Below are 24,143 nucleotides of genomic sequence, written 5' to 3' on the forward strand. Positions count from 1 at the left end.
TGGGCTTTGAAGCTGTGCATTAGAGTCAGATCCTCATGCCTCCATATTCCCTATGGGCTGACTTTATCTAGACGCTCACTCATTGTGTGGGTTTTGCTCTTGTGAGACCCCACCTGGAGTACTGCAGCCAGCTCCAGGGTTCTTGTCACAAGAAAGATATGGACCTGTTGGAGCAGGTCCAGACAAAGGCCGTGAAGATGATCAGAGGGCTGGAACACCTCTCCTATGAACCTGGAGAAGAGAAGGCTCCAGGAAGACCTTATTACAGCCTTCCAATAAAAAAAGGGGGCTTGTAAAAAAGGTGGAGGAAGACTTTTTACCAGGGCCTGTAAGAACAGAACAAGGGACGATGGTTTAAAACTGAAAGATAGTATATTTAGATTGGATATAAGGAAGAAATTATTTTATAATGAGGGTGGTGGGACACTGGAACCGTTTTCCCAGAGAAGTTGTGGATGTCACATTATTGAAAGTGTTCGAAGTCAAGTTGGATGGGGCTTTGGGCAAGCTGATCTAAGTGAAAGATGTCCTTGTCCATGGCAGGGCGGTTGGACTAGGTGATTGTTAAAGGTCCCTTCAGAGCCAGGCCATTCTATGGTTCCGTATTGCTGTCCAGCAAAGCAGTTCTGCAAATGCTTGAGTTGGATTTAGTGGAATTTAAAGGTTGCATGTATTTGAAAACTTTGAATCATATATGCCATCTCATCTAATAGGTATGTAAACACTGTAATTCATATTAGTGTTGGTAACTAAAATGCAGCGATGATCATTGTCTCCAAAGACTGAAGTTATAACTATTTTGCAGACGTTTGAGGAAAAACCCCCATAGTTCACTTAATTTCCTCTGTGGCCTAGGATCCTGCAGCAGATCCTGTGTCCAGCTGGACACATTTTTGCCTAGAATCTGAAGTGGGGAGACCAAGAAGCAATTTCATTGCCCAGAACCTGGGGAGAAAATAAATGTTGCATGGCTAATGCACCAGATCACGTGGAAGCTAGTCACAAGTAAGAAGGAAGTTTGAAGATTAATTTTTTAAAAAATAATGACATGACATTTTATGTGTGTTCTAGAAATAATTAGGTACATAATATGTATATGTTTAGTGATATTCTGGTTTAAGGAATCCCCCCTGCATCTTGCTAATGTGTAATGTGTCTGCTTCTGTTAGCACTGCAGTGAAATAAAGGTTTCAGATGCGATGTGAAGGTTTGCTGGCTGATGCAGTGCTAGTCTGTGTGCTAAAGCTCTGTTTCACTCTGATGTCTGGAATTTGTTTCATTTATTGAATGAAGCTTGCCCTGGTTTTCTGTGATTTGTCTCTGGCTCACAGTTTTGATTCCACTTGAAATGGAAAGATAAGAAGTCTGGATGGGTTGCCACCAAATATTCAGAGCGAATCTTGATCACCGGTGGAGATCCTGAAGTAATTTTCCCTGTGGAGCAGTAGAGCAAGTTCCTTATGTTCCTTGCCATTCTGACTTTATGAGATGGGGAGATACAGTGTTTAAAAAATATTATAACACTTCAAGTTCAGCATTTTGAAAGCAGGCTAATGATTTTGCTGTCCATGTCGTGTTCCCCCTCCGCCCCCGCTGAGGACATTCCAAAAGGTCCAGCTTTGCAGAAGGCAACTCTTCTGTTAAGATACCGCGAGAGGATGTACTCAGCTGAGCTGTTACAGCAGCCTTCAATTATGTAAAAGGAAGCTGTGAAGAGAAAGGAATAATATTTTTCGCACCCATTTTGGATGGGGCAAGAGGCATCAGGCTTACACTGAGAAAGGATGAGCTAGGTTAAGCATTTCAAATCTTTTTAACTGTGAGGGTGAAATTATCACTTATGTAGATTGCCTTACAGAGGTTATGAAAACTCACCATTGGAAGGTCTCTAGAACAGATGAGACAAACATCTGTCAGGAGTGATTTAGGTTGAGCTGATCCTGTGTTAAGGCAAGGTGTGGACTAGAGGCCTCTTGAGGACTCTTCAAGGGTTTGCTTTTTGGTGATTCTATAAAATAAAATACTCCTGACACTTTCAGGGGGAGTACTTAAACTGAATAGGAGTCAGCCATGAGCCACTGTATTGCATATAACTACATGATACCTTTGCTCAACGCGTGTGAGTTTCTGAAAAATGTGTTTATTAGCTTTTTGGCTACATGACTGTTCTCTCTGCTGGGGGATTACTTTCCATCAGAGAGTTTTGTCTTGTAAATATTGATACAGAGGAGAAATTTGACAGCAATTTGCTGTTGGTTTTAACTGTATTATTTACACAAATGTGTGCTTGTACCTACATATGCTTCAGGAAGTTCACCTTTCCTTTGCCACTGAAGTGTATAATTTTCAGTAACATGTACTGAACTGGTTGGGTAACAGGGAAGAAAAAGTCCATTGAATCAGGATGATAACTTTTAATGGAATTTCGTAAATCAGTGGAAGCCTATTAGATCTCTGCTGGTTACTCAGAGAACTGTAGAGTAACTGCCCTTAAATACTTGGCCCTTGTGAAAGTACCCTTATATGTAACTTCATAGCGAAAAAACATTTTAAGGAACAGGTTGAGTGGCACTTGAGCTTAATTTTATTTATTGCCTTTAAATTGCGGAGGCTTTGTGTTTGAGAGTGTATGTAGACAGATAAACCCTTCTTTGAATAAAGGCCAGGGAAGGGCTTGAGTGGGGAATCAGCATCTAGTGACTAAGTCATCATTGTGTCCTCTTTTATTTTAAGCTTCATACTGTTGAGCTTGATGATTATGTTCTAAAAAGTGGAGAGGAAGCATCAGCAGGTGAGGTCACCTTTCTGAAAAGAGACAGAAAAATTATCCTGTATATTTTACCCACATGTTTTTTAGCTTATGGCTAGCTTGCTGTGCCACTGAGGATCTCTCACTATGCTTATAAAACAGCCTGCCTTGAAAAAGCACACCCGTTTTTTTTCTTTTTTTTTCTTTTCTTCCCTCCCCCGCCTTTAGGTACTTAGCCATGCTGAGGGATATTTTGTGTTGCTGAGGCAATGCAAAGCAGCTGGAAAATTGCCTCTGCAATGTCTTCTGCAGTATATTGGGCATCTCTTGTGCTGAGCGCTACAAAAGAAAAGAAAGAGAGAAATACAAAGATTATCTAATTCAAACTGTTTTCTTTGACTGCTGAAATTAGATGGTATTTGGATTTCCTAGGTTAGCTCCACAGATGCAATTAAGTATCTAACTCTGTTGATTTTAACAAAAGACAGATTCTGCCAAAGTACTTTTTCAGGTCTGAACCTGAGATGTGGTATTTCTGGAGCTGGTAACAAGTTTCTTTTGATGGTTCCTAGCAAATAAAATGCTGGTTATTGTTACTGACAGTTTTGTTTGCTGTGTTTTTTCAGAGCCTAAATGTAAAGAAACTCTTCTCCACCTTGTGATGAAATTGGGCTTGGTTAAGCTTTCCCAGTTCTTAGCAGCCCAGCCTGGAGGGTCATCAGCATTAGCGTTACCTAATGAGGATGGAGCAACACCATTAGATTTGGCTTTACAAAATGGACACTCCAAACTTGTTGAGGTCTTCACAAAGTGAGTATAACTGTTTGCTGTTTCCTGTGAAAAATTCCTATCAGTTAAGGTCTATGGGGAGTACTGTTGTCTTTCTCAAGAGCTGCCTGTTTTGTGTTGGTGTCTGTTGCTTTTTGCCATTATAAGTGGTAAACTTGTATTTGTGATTAAAGAAGTTTATGATTTGCATCCTTCATTACATTTGCAAGTCAATTAACAGTCTCTTCAGTGATGGAGGACCAGCTGCACCATCAGGTACCTCACCCAGCACTATTGCAGCTGAATCCTGACACATCGTAAGCAAGTAAATACCTACAGAGAAGTATTTAGATGTAAACAGAACCATAGGATCTGACTTTCACATAATCTCAGTGGACTTCGTAACCTCTGTAAAGCTTAGGTCTGAATGGATAAAGGAGAGTCAGCAGCAAAGCCAGTGCTGCAGCTCTGACTCTTATTTTGCTGGAGAGTGCCACAGTGACAAATGACTCAGAGGACAAGTGCTTTCTGGCACGTTTCAGCTATCTGGAGTTTCCTCTGTAGGAACATGAGGAGCTGCATGGTGTGTGTGTGTGTGTCTTGGGGTACCAAGCATTCAGCATCAGACACCCCTTCACACTGTTGGCTTTTCTTTGCAAACAGAAACACATGAGAACTGGGTTGCATTTTTATTTCAGGATGTGGCTCTTTTGGTTCTGGCTACACAGAACATATAGTTTATGTGACGCTTATCCGTACTTCAGTTTGAAAAAAACACATCACCTTAGAACACTGGTACAGTACACTATGTTATGAAGGTCTCATTTGTTTGTAACGTCCAAACAATGGTGTATTCCCTTGAGATTTTCTGTTTTTCACTGTCGTGGGATAACAAACCTGCAAGCTGCCAGTCGCGTCCTACTGCTATATATGGCAACATTAACAGGAAAAGGTACTATTGCTAATTTACAGCAATAAGGAGAAATAGGTATTGTCACAACTTGCTGCTTCTGGCTTATTTTACTAGTGAGTAATCATCTAGAGCTGACATTGTTTTTTCTCCAACGATGGCTAGAAGTAGTTCTTAGGCCTGAATGGGGTCATTGGTTAAGTATTTGTTTGCCCAGCTGTGTTTTCGGTGGATGTTTCAGATTTTCTGGCTGTTTTTTGCAGTGGGTGCATTGGGAACCCAACGGGCTGTGCTGAAGGCGAGCAGGAAGCTCACTGTGGCTGTGCTTTTGTTCTACCTGTGTGTGGAGCGTTTGTTTTGGTTTAAAGAGTGTGTCGTTCCAGTTTCCAGGGCCGGCAGTCACTTGACATTTCAAGAGTGGAGATCAGCGAGGGTACTTGCGTACAGTTTGTTCATTCATCAGGAGCTCTGACGCTGACATTTAGCCACACAGCACAGCACTTGCTGGAGTCTGACATTAAGCTCTTCAGAAAATACTTCTGGGACAGACCTCTTCTTTACCAGGTAGGTACCTATCTACCTCAGGGCATTATCACAGATTTTCTTCAATAATTTCCAGCCATACACTCTTCAGACTGGATTTATTTTTCTTGAACAGTCTTTTAGTTTAAGCTGCCTGTGTCACTAAAGGCTGTTGTAATTGCGGGATAACTGTTGTGGGCTTCTACTTTGTGTAAGTGTAGCACATTGTACATGTGAAGCTGGAGGACCAGAAATGTTGAGAACTTTATCAAAGCCTCCTTTGCCTCCCAAGTTGTTTTTGAATCATTGTGGATTCTACAGTGAATACTCCCTTGAAATCTCTTGAGTCTGTAATTGCATTGCTATTGTATTCACATTGGTACTTTGAGATATTTAATTTAGCTCCATTTTTTTGTCTAGCACTGTAATGCCTGGGAACGTTTACCAAGAGCCAACCCCCAGTCTGTTACTTACAGCAGAAATACAGAGTACAGACTTTTGCTATTGGGTTTACTTATGGTGTAGTGGGCTTTATTTTACTTAAGGTATCAGGAGCACTGCTGTGATATTCTTCAGGACATCTCTGTTTCAGTAAAGTAAGGAGAACACTTGAAAGCACAAGTTTTTTAACAGCAGTGTAGGTGCCCACTTATGTTTTTGAGACTGCATGACTATATAAAACTACTGAACTAAAAATATACTAAAAAGAGGATTTTTTTCTTTTTCTGGTCTTAAAATTCAGCTTTTATTTTCCATGCTTAACTTAAGGTTTCCTTATTTGTGCACTCTTTTTCCTTGAGTTATCTTTACTGCATTCTGTGTGTTTGGTATTTTGTTTTTTTTTTCTTTGATTTAGAATGTGATTCACATGTTATGTTTAAACCACAAACTTAAGGTGTGATGTATTGTGTAGTCTTTATGTATAATCTCATGTAACTACACTGGCAAGATTTTGATTTGCTCTGATACAAAGAAGTTAATTCTGCATTTGTAGCTTTCAGACTACCTGTGATTTGTGTGTGGCTTCTCCATGGAAACAATAGTAAACCCAATAGCAAAACCAAGACTAATGAAGAATGCAGGCTTTTTCTTGCACTCATCAAACCCATGTTGTTCTTTCAGTCCTTGAAATAGAAAAAAAAAGTGTGGTATGTTAGATGCTTGCATGCCTGTTGGAGACAAAGACTCTTAAAGGCTGCAAAATTCTGCACTTCGTATTTGCAGGAAAAAGCCTACTACCTTTCACTTGTGCATTTCCATTTTGCTCATTAGCCCGGTTGCAACAGTCTAGATTGTCCGTTGTGGGGACTCTATTCCCCCCCCTCCCCCCCCCCCCCCCCCCCCCCCCCCCAGCTTCAGTGTTGCACTGCTTTTAATAAAGCAGAAATAAGCCAGAATGATTGGGAAGATCACATCGTTTAGTTAACTTTAGTTACCATCCTGAAGCATACGTGGGGGGATAAGCAAACTGTCATGTTTAGACTATGTATTGTGCCCCAAAGGTAAGGTGAAACTGATTTTTTCTGTTGCAAACAAGGACTTGCAGCCCTCGGTTGGGTCCAAAGCATAAGGTGGGCATTAGAAATTTCACGATACATAGTCTTTTGAAAGTAGAGTTAGAATTTATTGCTGTACTGGAATATTCAGCTCATTTACAGCAGACTAAGACTGTATGTCTAGTTTATTGTATCTTGAGACTGCACCACATTGATATTTTAGGCTTGGGTCAGAAAGGCATGGACTAAGGAGAAGGAGCTTGTCACTATTATGGTGGCATGCAGCGTTGGATTTGCGCATGTGAAATGGATGACTTAGGGAGCAGCGTAAACTATTTTTGCATTTATTCATGCATGAAATTCATAGTATTTCTCAAGTATGTTCTTCAGTCCCTGGTCTGTGGGTTCTTTTAGTTCCTTGACTATTCCTTACAAGTCTAAAAGAGTAATGGAAAAGTTAAACAAGCTGTCGTTAAACTCAGGCTAGAGTTACCCATAAAGGAGCCGTGCCTTTAGTGGAAGCCTTCAGGAGCTCTGCAGTTCAGATAGTGTAAACCCACAGGTTTTGTGGCTGTCCTGGACAATACAGAAGAGAGATTTCTGAAGGTGATGAGGAAGAGTGTGGAACCTTGAGCACTGTGCAACCTCCTTGGGGCAGAAAATGTGTGGTGGTAGCAGCATCTGTCAGTGAGGCTGCGTGTTTCATTGTACCACCTCCAGCAGAACCCTGAGCAGCGTGTGGAGGTGGTCTGTTTGGCTGTCTCAGTTGCTGGAAGCAGCACAGCCAGTGCAGGTGAGAGGTCCTCTAGAAGAGAAAAAGAAATCTGTGGACTAATGGACACATATGAAATGGTGTCAGGAGAATAAGAAAAAAAACCAAAGGCCAAGCCAGATTAATAATCCAAAATGATTAAGATAATTTATGGTAATTTAAGTAATTTTGGTGTCTGGTGGTGGACAGATTTAGTAATTTCCCAGGGAGGAGCTGACTTACCTCTGCCTGGTGGGTGTAGGAGTAGTTGTCTCACACACCAACAGATGAGCAGAAAAAAATGCAACTAGTCCTGCTGAAGTGGGGTGGGGGATATAGCTAGCTTTGCAGCTGCATGGCTTTGAAATCAGTTTGGCTGCAATATTCAGCCAGAATAATCCTTGACTTTTTCTTTTCTATTCAGGTTGCCACGCCTCCTCTCTGCTGCTCTTGTACATGACAAATACACAGGCAATCTTAACTAGAGGGAAAGACTGGAAGCAAGCAGAGTTGTAGATGAAACTACGCAAAAGGAGACATTCTGTCCTACACTCTTTGCTTTATAATCTTTGAAAGTTACTAAAATAAGGGACTGAATCTTAGCACCCTCTTCCTTTTGGGCAGGAGTGATACAGTCAGTGTGTGTATCTGAGCAAGGGGCCAGTGCAGCCAGGGGCTATGGATTTAGGGAGGGAGCGGCTCCTGCTTTCCAGGCAGGGTTTACCATGTAGTCAGTGTTTAGTCCTGGTTTAGCCTCTTTGTATTGCCTATCCATCAAAACTGCTTGCTTTATAGGGATGCTTTCAAGGTTAACTAGAATGGTTCTGAATAGAGCTGTTGTGCAAAGCTGCTGTGCTGCTTTTCTCATAGAAAAGGAGGTTATAAACAATGAAGTACAAATGTTAAATCTCATCCTTTAGATCCCTTGTGTATTTTAAGCAGGAGGTAATTTCTCTCTAGTTGAAAATACTTTATCCATTTCCCTCTTGAGGAATTGCTATTGGTTTCCTCTGGAGGGTAACTGATTAAATACTCTCTGGAATCTCTATCAAACATTTTAATATTGCTTGTAACATATTTGTTTGCTAGTCTTTGACATTGGCTTTGAGTTTTCAGATAAATGTCATGGACATCAAATACAGTTACTGTCATTTTGATTTTTTTTTTTTATAGAGTATTAATTCAAATGAAGTTGAGACAGTGGAAAGTCCAAAAATGCCCTGCAGTCCAACAAGCTCTGTAGAAGGTACAGTTTTTTTATTCCATAATGTTGCAGTCTTTAAAAGCTTTAGAAAGTTGGCACAGATTCATACACTATTTATTCAGAAAGATCATGTTTCATATGACAGAGAGTTCTAAGTAGACAACAGTGGAACACAAATCATACAGTGTGAGAGTTGTGTAAATTGTGATATTTCCTACAGAGCATTAGTTTTCTGATGTCAGATTGAAATTGTTCACAAAATATGGCGACATTTATAGTGACTGGAAAAGCCTTAACTGATTTTACAGTAATAGCCAGAAAAATGTCAGGATGTTCCAGGAGATGGCACTGTTTAACTGAATGAACGCTCCAGACTGCAAATTTCCTTAAAGCCAAATAGCTGAACTTAGTAATGATAGCAGCAGAGCAACATTTTGTCTTAATAGTTTTGGGATCTAGCTCAGACTTCTTAATACAGCAAAATTCCCATATGTTTCAGTTAGAATATTTTGGTGAGCAGTTTACCTCTGTAAGGATTGAGGGACTGTGCTTGCTCATGAGAACTCTCTTTCATTAGCAGAATATATCCCTGTGTACCATGAAGTGAGCATCTCTCAGGGCTGAATGGAAAATCACAAAAAAAGATCATTCTTCAATATCAGAAGTCTGACACTTCCGGTGTTTATATAAGATTGTAAGGAATTAAGTATTCATCAGTTGGCCATTTGCTTATGTGGCTGGCACTGTATATTTGGATGAAGCAACAAGATGAAAACTGTGACTTCTGCAAGAGGCTCAGTCTTGGTCAGCAGCTGTCCTGGAGGTAGCCTTACTGAGAGCTGCAGAAATGCAAACACCTGCATAAACTGCTGACAGGGTCAGGACTAGACTGAGGGAGAGTAATGGGACTGCAGTTCCAGGTGATATCAGCTAGTAACTTCAAGTGAATGGATAAAATGGGGACACAATTATCATGTAGCTTGGGTTTAAACATGTAGGCTGCTTCACTTAGTCCTGGAAAAGGAGTTTTATGCTCAACTTATCCAGCACCATTCAGGCAACAAGTGTTCTGCTGTTAGAAGGTAAATTTGCAGGGAAATGATAAGCAGTTGGTAGCAGTTGCAAACTATGTATCTGTTACTGTAAGTGTAAGCAGCAATTTACCATACCAAGTTTGTGAATAATGACACAGTGTGCAAATGCATTGACTCTGGGTATTCATGTAAGTACTGTACTCTGACCAGTGTGGTCTTTATGCTGCCTCTTGGGTACAGAAAGTGAATGGCCTGAATTGGTAGTGCTATATGCGGCAGTAGCTTGGGCAATACAACTTACAGTTGATGATTACTAGGTGATGATTATTTTTCACTAAAAGCAGTTTTAATTCAGGCTGACTTGGCATTATCTGCTTGGATAATGAGCATCAGTAGATACGATTGGCCAAATAGAGAACCACCAGTTCAGGATGTCTAGCCCCATTTTTTATTCTGGTTGTAAAGTGCCTTTTCCTTTCTTTATGCAAAAGATATTTGGCATGGATATTGGCATAGGCACACCTACCTATTTGTGCTTTCAATGGAAGCTGTATGCTTTTGTGCCTTTATGCATCAGAGCTATTTTGTACTCTTTTTTTTTTTTTAAAAAAAAACCCAACACAAACCCTCATTTCAGTTCAACAGCAAGAAAAGTATGCCAAATTTTGGTAGTACCCAGAGCCTATACAAACAAATGGGTAGTAATCATGTTCGCACATTAAAATGTCTGGTCTCTGCTTGTAGGCATGAGGGGCCTGTTGTTTGTAAGCTGATGGGCAGCAAAGTTTTTTAATCTTCTTGGGTCTTTTTATTGTCATTGGTTACCACATTTCTGTAAACAAGCCTTTTTTTTTTTCCTTTTTCTTTTTTTAATTTGCCTCTTTTGCTAAGCACCACCTCATCCAGACAATGAAAGATCACGGATGATCGTTACTGGTGACTAGTAGCCTGTCTTACACTCTTCATTTGCTAGCATTCAGGAGACTTAAGAGATCTTTTTTCAAGATTGAGTTAACATTGTTGCTGCTACAAGCAGAAATGACACAAAATGATTGACAGAGTACTTTTTACTAAATTCTCAGTTGCATTCAGTGAACTCCTTTATAAAGTGACTCTAAGCTTAGGACATTAATTTGGTGCTTTCATGTAGTGAAAGGATCCTCCTTAGATATTGAGACTGCTGCCATTTCAAGAAGTAGTAACCACTGACTTCTGGGTGGGCCTAAAGTCAAGATCAACAGACCTTTAAAACACAATGCTATCAGAAGCCCTGAGCTATTACTGAGTAGGGGTTGCTATAGCAGTATGTTGCTTCTTGTGAAACGCAATCATATGAAAGCAGTGAGTCAATGTAAGGTGATGCTACTAGCTTAGAAGTGGATCTCCCATAGCAGCTTAATTAAATTCAAATACGATGCAGAAGGATGAAGAAATAGAAGGTATTTTGGCTAATTCAGTAGTTTCTGCTTTTTTTCTGTTTTCTGACCTTGAAATTCCAATGCCCATGAATTGACTGAATACTGCTAACTGGAGGGTAAGCCATTTGCTATGTGTAGAGTGAACAGCTTTTTATTTCTAAGAATTGTGAGACTGAATAATAATAATGCCAACTTCATGGCAGTAGTGTGAAAAATCTTCTCACTGAGGCAATTAAAGTAAGTTTCTGCAGTTACAGAAGAAGTAGTCTGTTCCTTCTAGCTGAAAGGTAAAGCCTGGGATGCTTTGATGGCACTAGTGACTTGGTGCTGTGATTGCACTCCGTTTGAATGCAAGGGGAGGTATATATGTGACTACTGCAGAAGGTTAATTAAAGAAGGTAGATTCATTAAAAATTAACAATCAAGATCAGCATAGACCCAGTCCTGACTCCTGCCAGCGTCTAGGGGCACTGCTGAGGTCAGGGATAACAGGCATACTGGTTGCAGTGGGCCCGTAATTGCATCCCAGAACTTCATCTCACAGCGACCTGCAGGTTATGTACAGCCATTGTTGCTGGAGATTGTGTGATATAGATAATCTTTGAATTGTTTTTCCAAAGATACATTGATATAGCTCTTTTTTTAAAAAAACCCTTAAGTACAGAATTTGTGCAGTGCTAAGAAAGGACAGAGGTCCCCAAACCATGCATTCCTCTAGGCAGTCCCCCAAACTACTCTATAGTGGCTGCTGACTCAGACTTAGTTTATTTGCAGGGGCTGGAGAATGGAGGGGTATTTGTGTATCTGAGAAAAGATGTGAACCTTGAGTTGAAAGATTCAATATAAAATGAAACATATTTACAGAATAGCTCTGGCTATATAATTATTATTATGTAAAATATCTTTACTAAAGAATAATGTTCCTGCAAGCCTGGGTGATGCTGGTGTTCATTTGCATTGCTGAAGCCAGATTATTCCTCTTTGTTGATGTCTGCGCAAAACTTGCGAAGTAGGTCCTTGCTTTGCATGTGCTGTGTCCTTCCCCACAGCTCTGTGAAGAAACCATTAAAAAAAAAAAAAAAAGTGACAGAAATTAAGTTATTTTTTACTTTTTGGGGTGGAAATGCAAGGTCATCAGAAGGACATCAGCAAATACATGAAACCCCTGCAGAAGAGAAGTGGAGCCCAGCTACTCTGCAGAGTTGCTGTGAGGCACAGTGCTGGAACTGTTGATTTTCTGAGCGTGTGGGGTTAATCAGCAGCTGGCTGACAATTGCTGTGCTTGCCTAGCCTGAACATAACTGTGACAATAACATTGCACTTGTGCATCCAGCTTGCACGCTGCCCATGGGAAGGCTGCTATGGGGATATGCATGGGCTGCCCAATGTCCATTGTTCTGGCTTGCCTGTCTGTTTGCCTGCTCCCTTGTGTCCCCGCTCCTGTTGGAAAAAAGAAGAAAGACCAGCAGCAGAAACCAAAGCAGACTCAAATTGCATTTGCTTATTATTAAATCTTTGCTTTTACAGGTCCTGTGAACTTGGCATGTGATGAATTGTCCCAGGATGATACAAAGGTACAGATTTCTCCTTATACCAATAGCTAGGCTATGTTTAGGCTGAAAAGAAGCAGCTTCTGCTTGGCTGTCTGAGCACCTCCCAGACCTAACAAATAACTAAGGTGACTAATGCCTGACAGACAACATTTGCTGCCCATTCCTATCCTGTGGGAATAGTTACATATATAGATGATTACTATTTGAACAAACCTGTTACGTGGTTATGGACCAGAAAGCTGGGTTGGAGAAGCAAGGTCTGCTATTGGGCCAGAAAGCTCTTGTGTTTATGGTGAACCTTAGTGTCTTCAGGGAGCTTGCAGCTTGGCTACCAGTCTGAGGGGACCACAACCTGTCTTGCACAAGCTTCATCCTTGCGATGGCATGCTTCATTACATCTGAGGAGTTAGTCCCTGAGATAGACCTTGTAGGCAACTGTGAGTCCTTAACTGGACTTAAATGGGAAAAACGCTCGATGTAAAAAAATATGGTACTTCTCATTGTCTTCTACATGGAGGTATCTAACAGCTTTTTTGGGGGACAAATATTTGTCCCAAGTCCCATTATGGTTAGTCAGGTGTATTTGATCTCTAGTCTTATATTCTGCTTTTGATTTATATGTATCTGTTTACAAAACCAGGGAATCTTTGTCCCAGTGTTTTTTTTTAATCACCTTTTAAAGCAAGAGCTTGATTATTAGCTCAACATGGTACAAAGCAAAAATAATTCTTTAGGTTGGGAGAAACAAAATCTGGTAAAATCTGGCAAATCTGGTAAAGGTGGTATCTTCTCAATAGCCAATGACTATTGATTTTTTTTTAGTAACATTTGAATTTAGTGGAATGTTGTTGGACTGCCACTTTTGTTTGGTCGTTATTATAAAAGTGATGACGTCTTTAGGTCTATTTTTTTTAATTGCCAGCTGTGCAGAAAATGACCATTTGTTTGGGAGTCACATGTTGTTGCTGTAATTTCTGTCATCTCAGAATTACATCTTTGCAGTATGCATGCATTTTGGAGTCTATGTGGTGAATATATGTTGGGGCAGAGTGTTGCAGCTCACGAGTCTTGTTTGGAGGGAAAAGGTTCTGGTACCCTATTCACTGTCTCTTGCTTTGATCTAGCAGAAAGGCCATAGTTGATTCTATAAAGAATGAACTGACCTATTTCAGTTTCAACAGGTGGGTGTGAACATAGGCATTAGACAAGGAGGCATCTTAGAAACATATTGCTCTTTCCTCCAAAGCACTGTATATTGGCTAGTCAGGGCACAGTTAAACTTTGTAAGAGAAAAGCAGCTGAAAACTGGAGTTTGCATGGAAAATGAGATATTGTTTGGTCTCTTCTTTGATCAAGTTTAGAGTTTCACTCCATAGGGTTCATGTGCATATCTTAGTGTCTGGGGGTGGCATGCTGTATCTGTGGCATTTATTAAAATGGCTAAAATGAAGTGACTGCTGCTTTATAGCAATTTGAACTGTATTCTGAAAGCCTATAGCATAGCTTGCAACTAAGCTCAAATGCAGCTATTTGTCTTCAAAGATATAGCTCAAGTTTTCTGTTTCTAGCCTTTTCGAGACTCTGTGGTTCCTTCTAAAGAAAATGAAGATCATGTCTTGTTTGGCATAGGTAAGAAATATTTAATAATTTTGACTTCCTAAAAGCTATTGTTATACACTGTGATGCCAAATACACACAAAGCAGTTTCTTTAAAAAAGGTGAAGGTCACTGATGTTGCAGCCTAGGTTGGCAAAAGGTCAAGATCGATCAGTTTTATGTCTGTCAGTGAGGGAACCTCTTTCAAAGTGTCTGTAGTATAGATAGGTGGTGTATCCAACAGTATCATGATACCCTAGGATTTTTCAGTAGTATATTAACTGTTGTAGGGACAACAGTTTTGCAAATAATTTCTGATGGAGTGAAGATGAAATGAATAATTTCTGTGACTGAAGATTAAATGAAACACGTAGAAATGTTTAGGTGCCACAGTGGTAAGTTGTGTGGCTGGTAGGAGAATATAGCCAGTTGCGCTGGACAGTACATTTAGAGACTGAGGCTCAGATGGAAAGGTGAGCATTTTCAAGTTTGGGAAAAGCTCCAAGAGCAATGTGCAAACATGGGCTCATGCAAAGCAGAAAAAGACAGTAACTAAGCTGTGCCAATGGGAGCTGCTGTGCCAGGCAGAGGCTGCCAGGCTGGCATCACATGCCTGTGGTCCAATGCTGAACTCAGAAAGAGCAGCCCAGATGGTGGCATTCAGACAGCCCGTATGCAAACTTTGGTGGCTGCAAAATGAAGAGTCGCTCTGTGTGTGTATAAAGGGAGGGGAAATGTGTGCATGAATGGGGACAGTATATGTTAGAGGGAAACAAGCTGGCATAAACTCAGAGACGCAGTTGTAAGATTAGAAGCCGGCAGGTTATTTTAATAACCTCTCATTAAAATGATCATCCGTTTGTCTATTTTTCTAGTCATAGTTACGCCAAGTGCCTGTACTTCAGCCATTTAATGATGTTTGTCTCACACTCCTACCCAAGGAATACAGGAGCTGCTTAAGGCACCTGGGAGTAGTAGCAAAAATACTAGTATCCACAGTTACCCTGACTTCAGTGCTTTTGAGCATAGGACAGCATAGCAGTTCTTGCTTTGCTAAAAAATGCTTTGCATGTACATGAGCTGTGAGTGCCCATATGATCAAATCTGTTTTGTCAAGCAGGACCAAAGTATTGGACTGTATCTCAGCGTAGGAGGGTGTGGAACCATTGGGGAGTGATTGCAGTTTGCTAATCTGAAGCCACATCTGCTTCCGTCTCTGCTCCAGTTATACCATCTGGAGGGAACATAAGGTAGCTTAAAAGCTGACCCAGTGGAAGTTCTCTACTCTGAAATTATAGCTGATATTTCTCTTTCTTACCCCTGAAATGCTATTTCCTTCTAAGGTATCATTTGCACAGTGCTGCTTGTGACAACTAGAACAGGAGCCAGGCTCTCTGGCTTCAGACCAGCTCAGTCTCTTCTCTGTTGCTTGGATGGTCAGTAAGTAGCAGATCCCGAGTCCTCTGCAGGGAGCAAGCAAATGACTTTGGCCATGGTTCATACTGTTAGGAGTGGTGAAGTGCAGATTCTTAGAGGAGGTTTTGGGTAAAAACAATGGTGAATGTGCATACAACTTGGAACAAGATTTAGGTCCTTGAAATTTGATTTAAATGTATTTTCTTAGGCATCTTATGTATACATAAAGTAAAACTATAAATATGGATATAAATATGTAGATATATACACATATCTGTACATAAACACATGTATATAAATACCTTTTGTTGTAAGCACAGGCTCAGCTTATATTAAACTAAGAAAATTTCCCTGTTGTATCCCTTACTTGAAAAAGAACCAACCCTCTGTCTCTTCGCTACATTCCAATCACCTTATAGTATGTTTAAGAAGTTGAATTGTTTGTGGAGAAGCTGCAGCAAAATTGGTTCTGCTTGTTCTAGAAGTCGCCCACTGTAACTGAATTATTTGGTTGCCCTATGTAAGGAGTGGAGCATGGAGTCGCTGCCGGCGGCACTGTGGGCTTTCCTTGCACATCTCCCAGTTGTGTACTCAGGCTGGCTGAAAGCACATAGCATAGACATCTGGTGGGATTTTGCCATTGACCTCAGCAGGGCCTGGAGGGCTTCCAGTCGGCACCATGTGTGAGATCTGGTGGGGCTGATGTACTGGCTGGGGAGAGAGTGGGCTGTCAAGTGTGCAGTAAAAGGTAGTAGTGGGGAAGGATGAGGAGGGATGGAAATAAGAGTTTGGTGACAACCAGAAGTTTGTAAGTTGACTTAAGCTGGTTTTATTGGTTTATTTGAATGTAAAAATCAGTGTATGTTCTAACCCGACTCATATAACCATATTGGTAAATATCGTAGTTTTATTACCCTGGATTGTTTTAAACAGCTTTTTAAAAAATTGTTTGCTTGGCAATGTTGTTAAATGGCGATGTTTTTGGCAGGAAAGGCACACAGTGGGGGATAAGGAGAGAAATGGAAATGGTTGTCAGTGCGGGAGAGGAAGAGAGAAAACAGCTAACAGGGGTTGAGTGAAGAAGAATGAATAGAAATGAGCAGGCTCTGGATACTCACTAGGAGGCTGGATTTGTAAATCAAAGAGGGGTCCTAAAAGCAAGAATGTGAGCGCTCTTTGAATGGGTACAGATTCTCCCACTTCTGCATCTTATTTTTCCATGTGGTTCTTGCTTTTAGAAACCTTTACCAAAAATTTGCTTTAATATGGGATTGGTTGGGTTGGAAGGGACCTTTCAAGAAGTGGTGGCTCCGGTTTTCTTTCCTAGGCTGCCCTTTCAAGCATATTGACTGTTTTGGCTCTTTCCCCACACCCAACAAAGTTTTGAGGGTATCTTTGCAAGGGTGCTTGCAACAGTTGATGGGGTAATAAAAGGGCAACAACTCTCCTTGCTCCCTGTCTTCATCCTTGGTTTGGGACCTGGCTGCCTTGGGCACCATTTGAGTCTTGTAGTTTGATTTTGGGAATTGTAGTTCAGTCTTTTTTGTGCAAGAGGCTCCTCACCTTCCAGGATTGCTGGAGAGCCCCTGGGATCCTACACTGTGAGTGCCAGTGTGGGGGTGGGCCAGTAAGAAGCCAAGAAGACAATGTTTTTTTGGGGTTTGACATATTAAAGAATTAAAGGAATAGTAGAAACTGTGAGTCACAGCAGGATGCTAGACCAGGCTGAATAGGGAGTTGAATGGGACTCCTAAGTTCAGTGCTAGTCACACCTGCTAATCTTCTTGCCCCTCTCTCTGTCTCCCCTGAAAACTGTTAAAGAGCTGTCGTCTTGTATTTCCAAGAGACGAAAAAACCCAAACCTTTTTATTTCCCCTTTTTTTTTTTTTTTTTTTTCCTTCATTGAAAGAAAACATACTGGAAAGATTGAGAGAGAAATAAAATATCCAGTTGGGGAGAGTGAATGAATGAAAGAAAATGGAAAGCAACAAAAAAAAAAGGATTTTTTTCCCCTGCCTTTCAATATTAAGCACATGTATTATTGCCAGACATTGTCATCCTCAGAGTCAGCAATGCTGTACATTTTGGGAGAGAGTCTAGGTGATGGCAGAATGCTGTTGCTGTTCGGCATGTGACAGTGTTAGCTGGGCATGTGTTTTTAAACATAATTCCTTCCTGTTTTGCGTAGCTGCTTTGGAAGGAGGATGTTCACAAGGCCAATTATAAAGCTGCAAAATTTTCTTTTTTCCAATAAGAAAATCTAACCCCCAGTTTTTCTTCCAAGGAAATGTAGTTCCCCCTACCCCCCCAACTTCAGGAAGGCGGGATGATGTTAATTTTTCAAAATATTTTCCCTGCTGTCCTAGTTACTGTGCCAGTGACCTAGTGGTGTTTGTCTAATCTATTCTGTGTGCTCTGCCGGTGGTGAAAAAAGTTCTGCAAGCCACATTTTGCAAGAGATAAAAATACTGATGCCAAATTTTTGGCAGTTCACTGTGTGACCATACAGCTACAAAACATTTTAGTAGATTCTGTCCTTTGATTTTCATGGTTCCACAGAAATCTCAGTTTAATCACAGATCAGTTTAAGGAACAGAACATAATGATCTTCTCTATGTAAACCAGTAGGGCTGTACTGTAATCTGCAGAAAAATCTGGTTTCAGTGTTGCTCTTTTGTTCTTTTTTAATAAGATTTCCTTAAATGGTAAGACTTAAAAAGGTAGGGGATTTTAAGATAGAAAAAAGCATGGTCCTGCTCTCTGGAGACCTGCCTTTGCGCAGTTTTTGTTAGGTCTGTAGAATGATTAGTTTTCCTACTTACTGCAGTCACATCTTTCGCTCCTTTTTTAGTGTTCATTTGCTTTTGGTTTTGGGTGAGCAGAACATATGCATTTGGAAGTATTTTGAGTCAAGTGTGCCTGTTTTGACATTGGAACTATGGAACACAATTTTATGGTTGTTGATAGAGAAAAGTGAAAGTTACATGTTAAGTGTTGTCTATTTGAGGCTGTTACAGGAGTCCTGTGGTTAAGGCTATGCAGATCTTTTCTGTGTGTGGTCATTTTTGCTTTTGCTGGCAGCTTTCAATCCTATCTTTCCCTTATGTATACTTTGAGGGAGGGTGGGTGATCCAGCTGTAGCATCTCTAGCCCAGGAGCTGCAGCTTCAGTTTCTTTCCAGAACGGATTTACAGTATGACCTTGGGCATGTCCCTTATCTTTTCCCTGTGTCTCACTTTTTCCCCTAAAACAAGGAAGATCATAGAGAGTGAGGTGAGAAAGAGGCACTGTAATACTTGGATGATTAGAGTTGTAAAAATACTGAGACTGGTGCTGAAGAAGTTCTGAAAGGTCAGTTTGTGGTAAAGAAGGCTTTTTTAAAAACTCATCTTTATTCAAAAGGTAGGTGATCTGAAAATTGCAGAGAAAAATAATAGCTGAAGAAAATTGCAGAGTTATTGCTGCAGCTAATGACTGTGGCAATTGCATTCTGCCCTTTTCTGCTGCAGCTTTGGAAGATTTTTATGATGCCGCTTCTGTTTTTGCAAAAGCTCAGCATGGTTCCTTGCACCTTGCAGAAGAGAGACTTAACTTGGTGTTGATCTGTCAGAGTCCTGCTAGAAACAGCTTTTAAATGATATTTAAACATGGCAGTAGTTTGTTTCAGTAGATAAAACATATTCTCATTTGTTTTGAGTGTCTATAAATAACTGTTCTGCAATCTTCAATATTTAGTTTTGAGCTACAGAAGAGGTAGGAGGTAAAATCTTCCTGGGATGTGAGCCTGAACTAAGCTTAATTAAAAAGCTCTGGAGAAATCTGGAAGAAGCAGCATTAGACACTAAAACAGGCTTGTTCTTGTTTCTTGGAGTTTCCTCTGCTCTTGATTTTCTGAGATGTTATAATTCAACTTAACCTCAAAAGGAAGACGGAAAGAAAAATTAACAAGTTACAAACTTGTGCTGCCTGGCTTCCCAGAATTTGTCCCTCCTCCTCTGCCTAAAATCCAAAACAAATTTGCTTAGCAAAATAATCCTTCAAAAAGAGGCTTTTTCCCCCCTGATGTTTAAATAAGCTCTTTTGCCTGTCTTCCGCCTGGTCTCATTTCAGGCTAACATAAATAAACAGTCTGGGATATATCTAATGTCAAGTTACTCTTTGAATGTGAAATATAATCCAGAAAATACATTGTTGAAGAAAACAGTTGTAGGCTTGAAAGTGCACACATGAACCAAGTTTTTCAGCTTTCTTCCTTCTTGAGAGGCAGCCCTTCCCTTGAAGTCTTCCCTGAGACATGGAATACTGGATTTTTAATGAGATAAGTCTTAGTGGTGAACTTACTAGTTGTGCCGGCTGTCAGTGTAAGTATAGACTCGACAGCCAAGCCATTGGTGAAACTTCAGTAGGAGCAAGGTCCTAGTTGAACTTGGGTTTGTCTTCACGTGAGATCGTGTGTGCGCTCTGTTGCTGGGGCCCGCACAGGCCTCTGTGGAGCTGAAACAAGGAGGGGATGATTATTGACTCTAGCCCTTAGTTCTCAGACTTCTGCAAATAAGTCAAGGGAGCTTTTCATCAGAGTACGGGACAAAAAGTGACGAGCTTGCCATCCACGTTTGTACTGCACATCCCAGCTAGTCTTATAGTGTGAATAGACACTGGACGAGAACATTTAGACAAATTATCTCTCTGTGTACTTTGTTGGAAGTGCTTAGTAGTTGTTTCAAGAGTCAGGGCATACCGACCGCTGTCATGTGAAAGTAGTATTAATGAGCTTGTTATCCTAAACTGAGCTTGTTATCCCAAACCACATCAGGTGAATGGTGTGGTAGAAAAAGGAAAAAAAGTATAAATCTGCTATCAGTCATGAAGCAGACGTCAGAAAGGTCTGAGTGGCAGGAACACTGTGAAATCCTGACAGCAGGACAGTGAACTGGACAGCACAAAGAGTTTAGGACAAAGCCTGAGATATTATCCACTGTAGCTCCACTGGTGTTTGGAGCTACATTGAGTCAGGATTGGGCAGAGGTCATGCTTTTGCTTCAGTTTTGTAAAAATTCTAAGCCCTTCTATATCCCAATCTTTTGGGTATTCTCCAAGGATCTTGCAGTACTAGTACAGTTTATGCAAAGCTGTTTCTCTTAGATTTTTAAGGATGCATTGCTCCTTTAGTTTATCAAAGGAACAAGATTTAAGTACCACCACTTACAAACAGTTGCTTTTCAAAAGAGGTAGGTATTGCTAATAGCTCCTTGTAAAATAATGCTTCATTCATTGAATATCATGAACATGACATTTTTAACATGAAAGTGTTATTATAGCTGTTCTAACTGTAGTTGTCACCTTGATTTCAAAGAAAATGTTAAAAAACCAGCCTTAATCGATTTCATAATTCAGATTGTAGTTAGAAATATACCTGCAGGGAAATAGCGAGGAGTTTGGTATAAATTTGGATGTCACAGTCTGCTCTCAGTCTGGAGGGTTTGCAGCAGCACTGTGATTCCACGTGCCCTTTCTGGGGCTGGTAAAAGGAAATACCCATGTGGAAGTAAATGCAGTGGAGTGTAAAACCTCTTCGAGTGGCATGTTAGCTTAAAGCAATCCAGAAAGTGGCACACACAAATTGACTCTGCATCTCCTGCAGCCTGCTGTGACTGCAGTGTTTCAGTAAACGTGAGGGTCGGTGTAGATCAGAGTTTTTGGAGACGGATAGGGTGGTCTGCCACTTTCAGCAGGGTGTCTGTGAAGGCAGCAGCTGTTCTGTGTTCATTTCCAGTCTAGTGTCCAAGAAACTGCACAAAGAAGTCAACAAAAAAATTGACCCAAATTTCTAATTTCTAATTCTAATTCCAAAATTTCTAATACTGTATTATTATTTTGTATTTTTCATTAATATTTCTGATCTGTGTCTACCCAACATCTAGAGGAGACACTTGTTACAGAAAAGGGGTCTCTAGTGCGGGTGGATTTTGTTACCAGCTGTCTGAATGGAAGAGTGAAAAGGGGAGGTATGCACCCAGGGAGGTGTGAGCAGGACGTTTTGGGGGCTGGGAGGGGTCAGGGCCGTTTAATATCAAGTCAGATTTGATACCTGAATTCATCCAGGACTACACTTTTCTGGGAGAGCAAAGCCGGCCACTTCAAACTGGTAGTGGGAGAAGAGTTTCAGGGATGCTCAATGCTAATGATTTTTGGCCTTGTGGCTTCCTTGGGGTTGAAATGGTGGAAAGCAGGCATGTTTGCATTGGAAAGTGTGCAGTGCAAGAAACTACCCATTCCTCCTTCCCCTGCCCTTCTCCCTGCCCTTCCCAGCCGTGTCCCCCTCTGGGTGATGTGGGATGGGGAGCCTGCCATGCAGCACTAGTGAGAGAGGTGGGATCTACCAAATACTGTCATATATCAGGCAGTGATGATGGGCAGTGACTGCCTGCCTGGACCTTTTGGAGTCCAATGCTGAGCAGTTTAAATCCCAAATTGCTATGTTACTTGTGGGAGGCCTCAGCGGATCTCTGCTCACAAAATAAGGAAATAAATGGGCCAGTTCCCTAAACCAAGTGCATGAACCACCCGTCAGAAATCTAGCAATAAAGAAGATCATAAAAACAAGTGGAAGAGGTCATCTGCCAACATCTGAAGGATCTGGGCATAGTTCTGTGTTTTTCAATGATCAATTCATCAATGATTTGGGAAAGGGAGAGGGGGAGAACAGTGATGTGGCAGAGTTTTTCTAATTATTCCAGTGTAAACTTTCATTAGAAAGACCCAGGTTGAGAAGAGAGGTGGTAAAGGTAATGTGAGTGACAAGGCATCCCATGAGACCTGTGCGGCTGTTGCTGACAGCAGTCTGCACAGCCATCGCGTCGTTGTGGGCAGGTAGAAGGGGTGTTGGAGTGGGAGCGTGCTTGGTGTGTGGGATCTCATTGGTAGCATTTTGCTTTCGGTTGCCTTTAATTCCCATTTGCTGAATTTTCAACACAATTTTTAAGTCTAATGTGAGGTGTTGCAGATACTTTGTCCAGGTATGTTGGCTGATCCTCTCTGTGGGAAGATGTACTCTGATTAGTCAAAACAATTGAGTGAAGAAGGTGGGAGAGCCACATGTGCCTGTGGATCACGGAGGCTGGTGGAGACAATCATGTAGCCCTTTCTACACCATCTCTCCTTATGAGAGCTTTCTCTGCAGCTTTGGGAAATGATTGTAGGCTCTGCTGGTCCTGGGGCAGAACCAGCCTGGGGGGAACCAACTTCATCCCTAATGTCGGGGAGACTCTGCCCAGAGCAAACTGGGCAGGGTATTTTTGGCAGAGCTGTTGTTCAGGTAGCTCTCATCTCACCTGTGTCCAATCGTGACTCTCCCCAGCCCTGTTTCTGGGGTCAGTAGCCCCACTTCCCATCCCGTATACATCCTTTCTCCATCTGGGGAGAGCATGCTGAGCCCGAAGGGGTTGCATGTTTTAGCAGTGTGTGGGGAGAGGGAGCTCACCTGCCCTGTGCCTCGGGGCTGTCCTCTGGGTGCGCTGGGGAGGCAACAGTGCAACTGTTTCATGGAGACTGCGGATGCTAGTGACATTCCTCTGCTTCCTTCCGTCTTGCCACCAGCCACAGGAATGGTCAGACAATAGACTGTAGTATCTCTGAAAAACATTTGCATCATACAGATGTGTTTTGGCAAGCGTTGGGTGAAAGTATTTAAGGCATTACATTATTTATCAAAAGCATTAGCCTTAGGTAATGCACATAAACCCCTCCGTTTGTTTGTTATCTTCACATCTACACCTTGGTATACATAATTGAAAACATTTTTTTCAGCGGAAAGCAAGGTTAATATTTTCCAGCTAGAAAGTACCTTTTATCTCGTAAGCTGCCAGTTCTCTGTGCCAGCTGCATGCAAATGCCACCACTTTGGAAAAAAAGAATGTCAGGTGAAAAGTGGGTTGGATTATCCCATAAAGTGCAAGAATAGGGAAGAAAAATATTTTTAGCAAAAAGACTGTAAGGCAAACACCTTCTTTGTGGCAAAAACCAGCATGAGGTCTTTCGCAGCTGCATAAAGGAGTTTTACAAACTAGAAAAAAAATATTTTTCACAGGGCCTAAACAGAGCAAATAATGTGAGTGATATTCAATTAACCCTTCAGAAATAGGGGTTAAGGCTGATAATTTATCTGCACTTTCAGACTGCCATTGACAAATTCCTGTGCAAGATTCTATTCAGGGGAGATGGCCGTAAGTGGGTGAAACGCCTAAGAAATTGGCCAAGAAACAGAGGGTAAGTGGCAGGAGGAAATGATGAGGGTTTTATCACAGCAGAAATTTAGTTGCTGGATTCTCTGAGTGTTATGTAATAGGGCTGCCATTGAAAAACTATTTAACAATACTTAATTACTCATTTGTATTAGAATGTTCTAAATGAACTCCACTAGTTTATGGGAGGGAGCAGGCAATAACTGAGCAGTCAGTGAAAACATTTATGCAGTGTACAGAGGTCATTCAGGAAAGTAAATGTCTTGGCATGCAAAATATTTTAATGCCATTAAATACATCAGCTGTAGTTCCGCATTGTGAGTGTTTTGTCAGTTCTAGTTATCCCTCCCTGGGTGAAGCAGAAGCCCAGGAAGACCAATGGAAGTAAGTGCCTTGTAGCTGAATTTATAAGTGAAAAAAGCCAGAATTGGTCGATATAGAGAAAAGATGCAGAAGTGGAGATATCGCAGAAGTAAGCATGATTTA

General features: G+C 41.1%; 1 protein-coding gene across 6 annotated transcripts in view; it reads left to right on the top strand.

Annotated features, from left to right (window-relative positions):
- The window catches only part of ARHGEF28 (Rho guanine nucleotide exchange factor 28), a 126,437-nt gene that overhangs the window by 39,054 nt on the left and 63,240 nt on the right, over positions 1 to 24,143 (top strand). For all 6 annotated transcript variants that reach the window (XM_055790960.1, XM_055790964.1, XM_055790959.1 and 3 more), the window contains 5 exons: positions 3,376 to 3,559; positions 4,811 to 4,991; positions 8,370 to 8,442; positions 12,380 to 12,426; positions 13,974 to 14,034. In XM_055790960.1, coding sequence (XP_055646935.1) covers positions 3,376 to 3,559; positions 4,811 to 4,991; positions 8,370 to 8,442; positions 12,380 to 12,426; positions 13,974 to 14,034 — 546 coding nt within the window. The remainder of the gene's footprint in view (positions 1 to 3,375; positions 3,560 to 4,810; positions 4,992 to 8,369; positions 8,443 to 12,379; positions 12,427 to 13,973; positions 14,035 to 24,143) is intronic.

Source organism: Falco peregrinus, chromosome Z (assembly GCF_023634155.1).
Source record: "Falco peregrinus isolate bFalPer1 chromosome Z, bFalPer1.pri, whole genome shotgun sequence".
Classification (NCBI taxonomy): domain Eukaryota; kingdom Metazoa; phylum Chordata; class Aves; order Falconiformes; family Falconidae; genus Falco; species Falco peregrinus.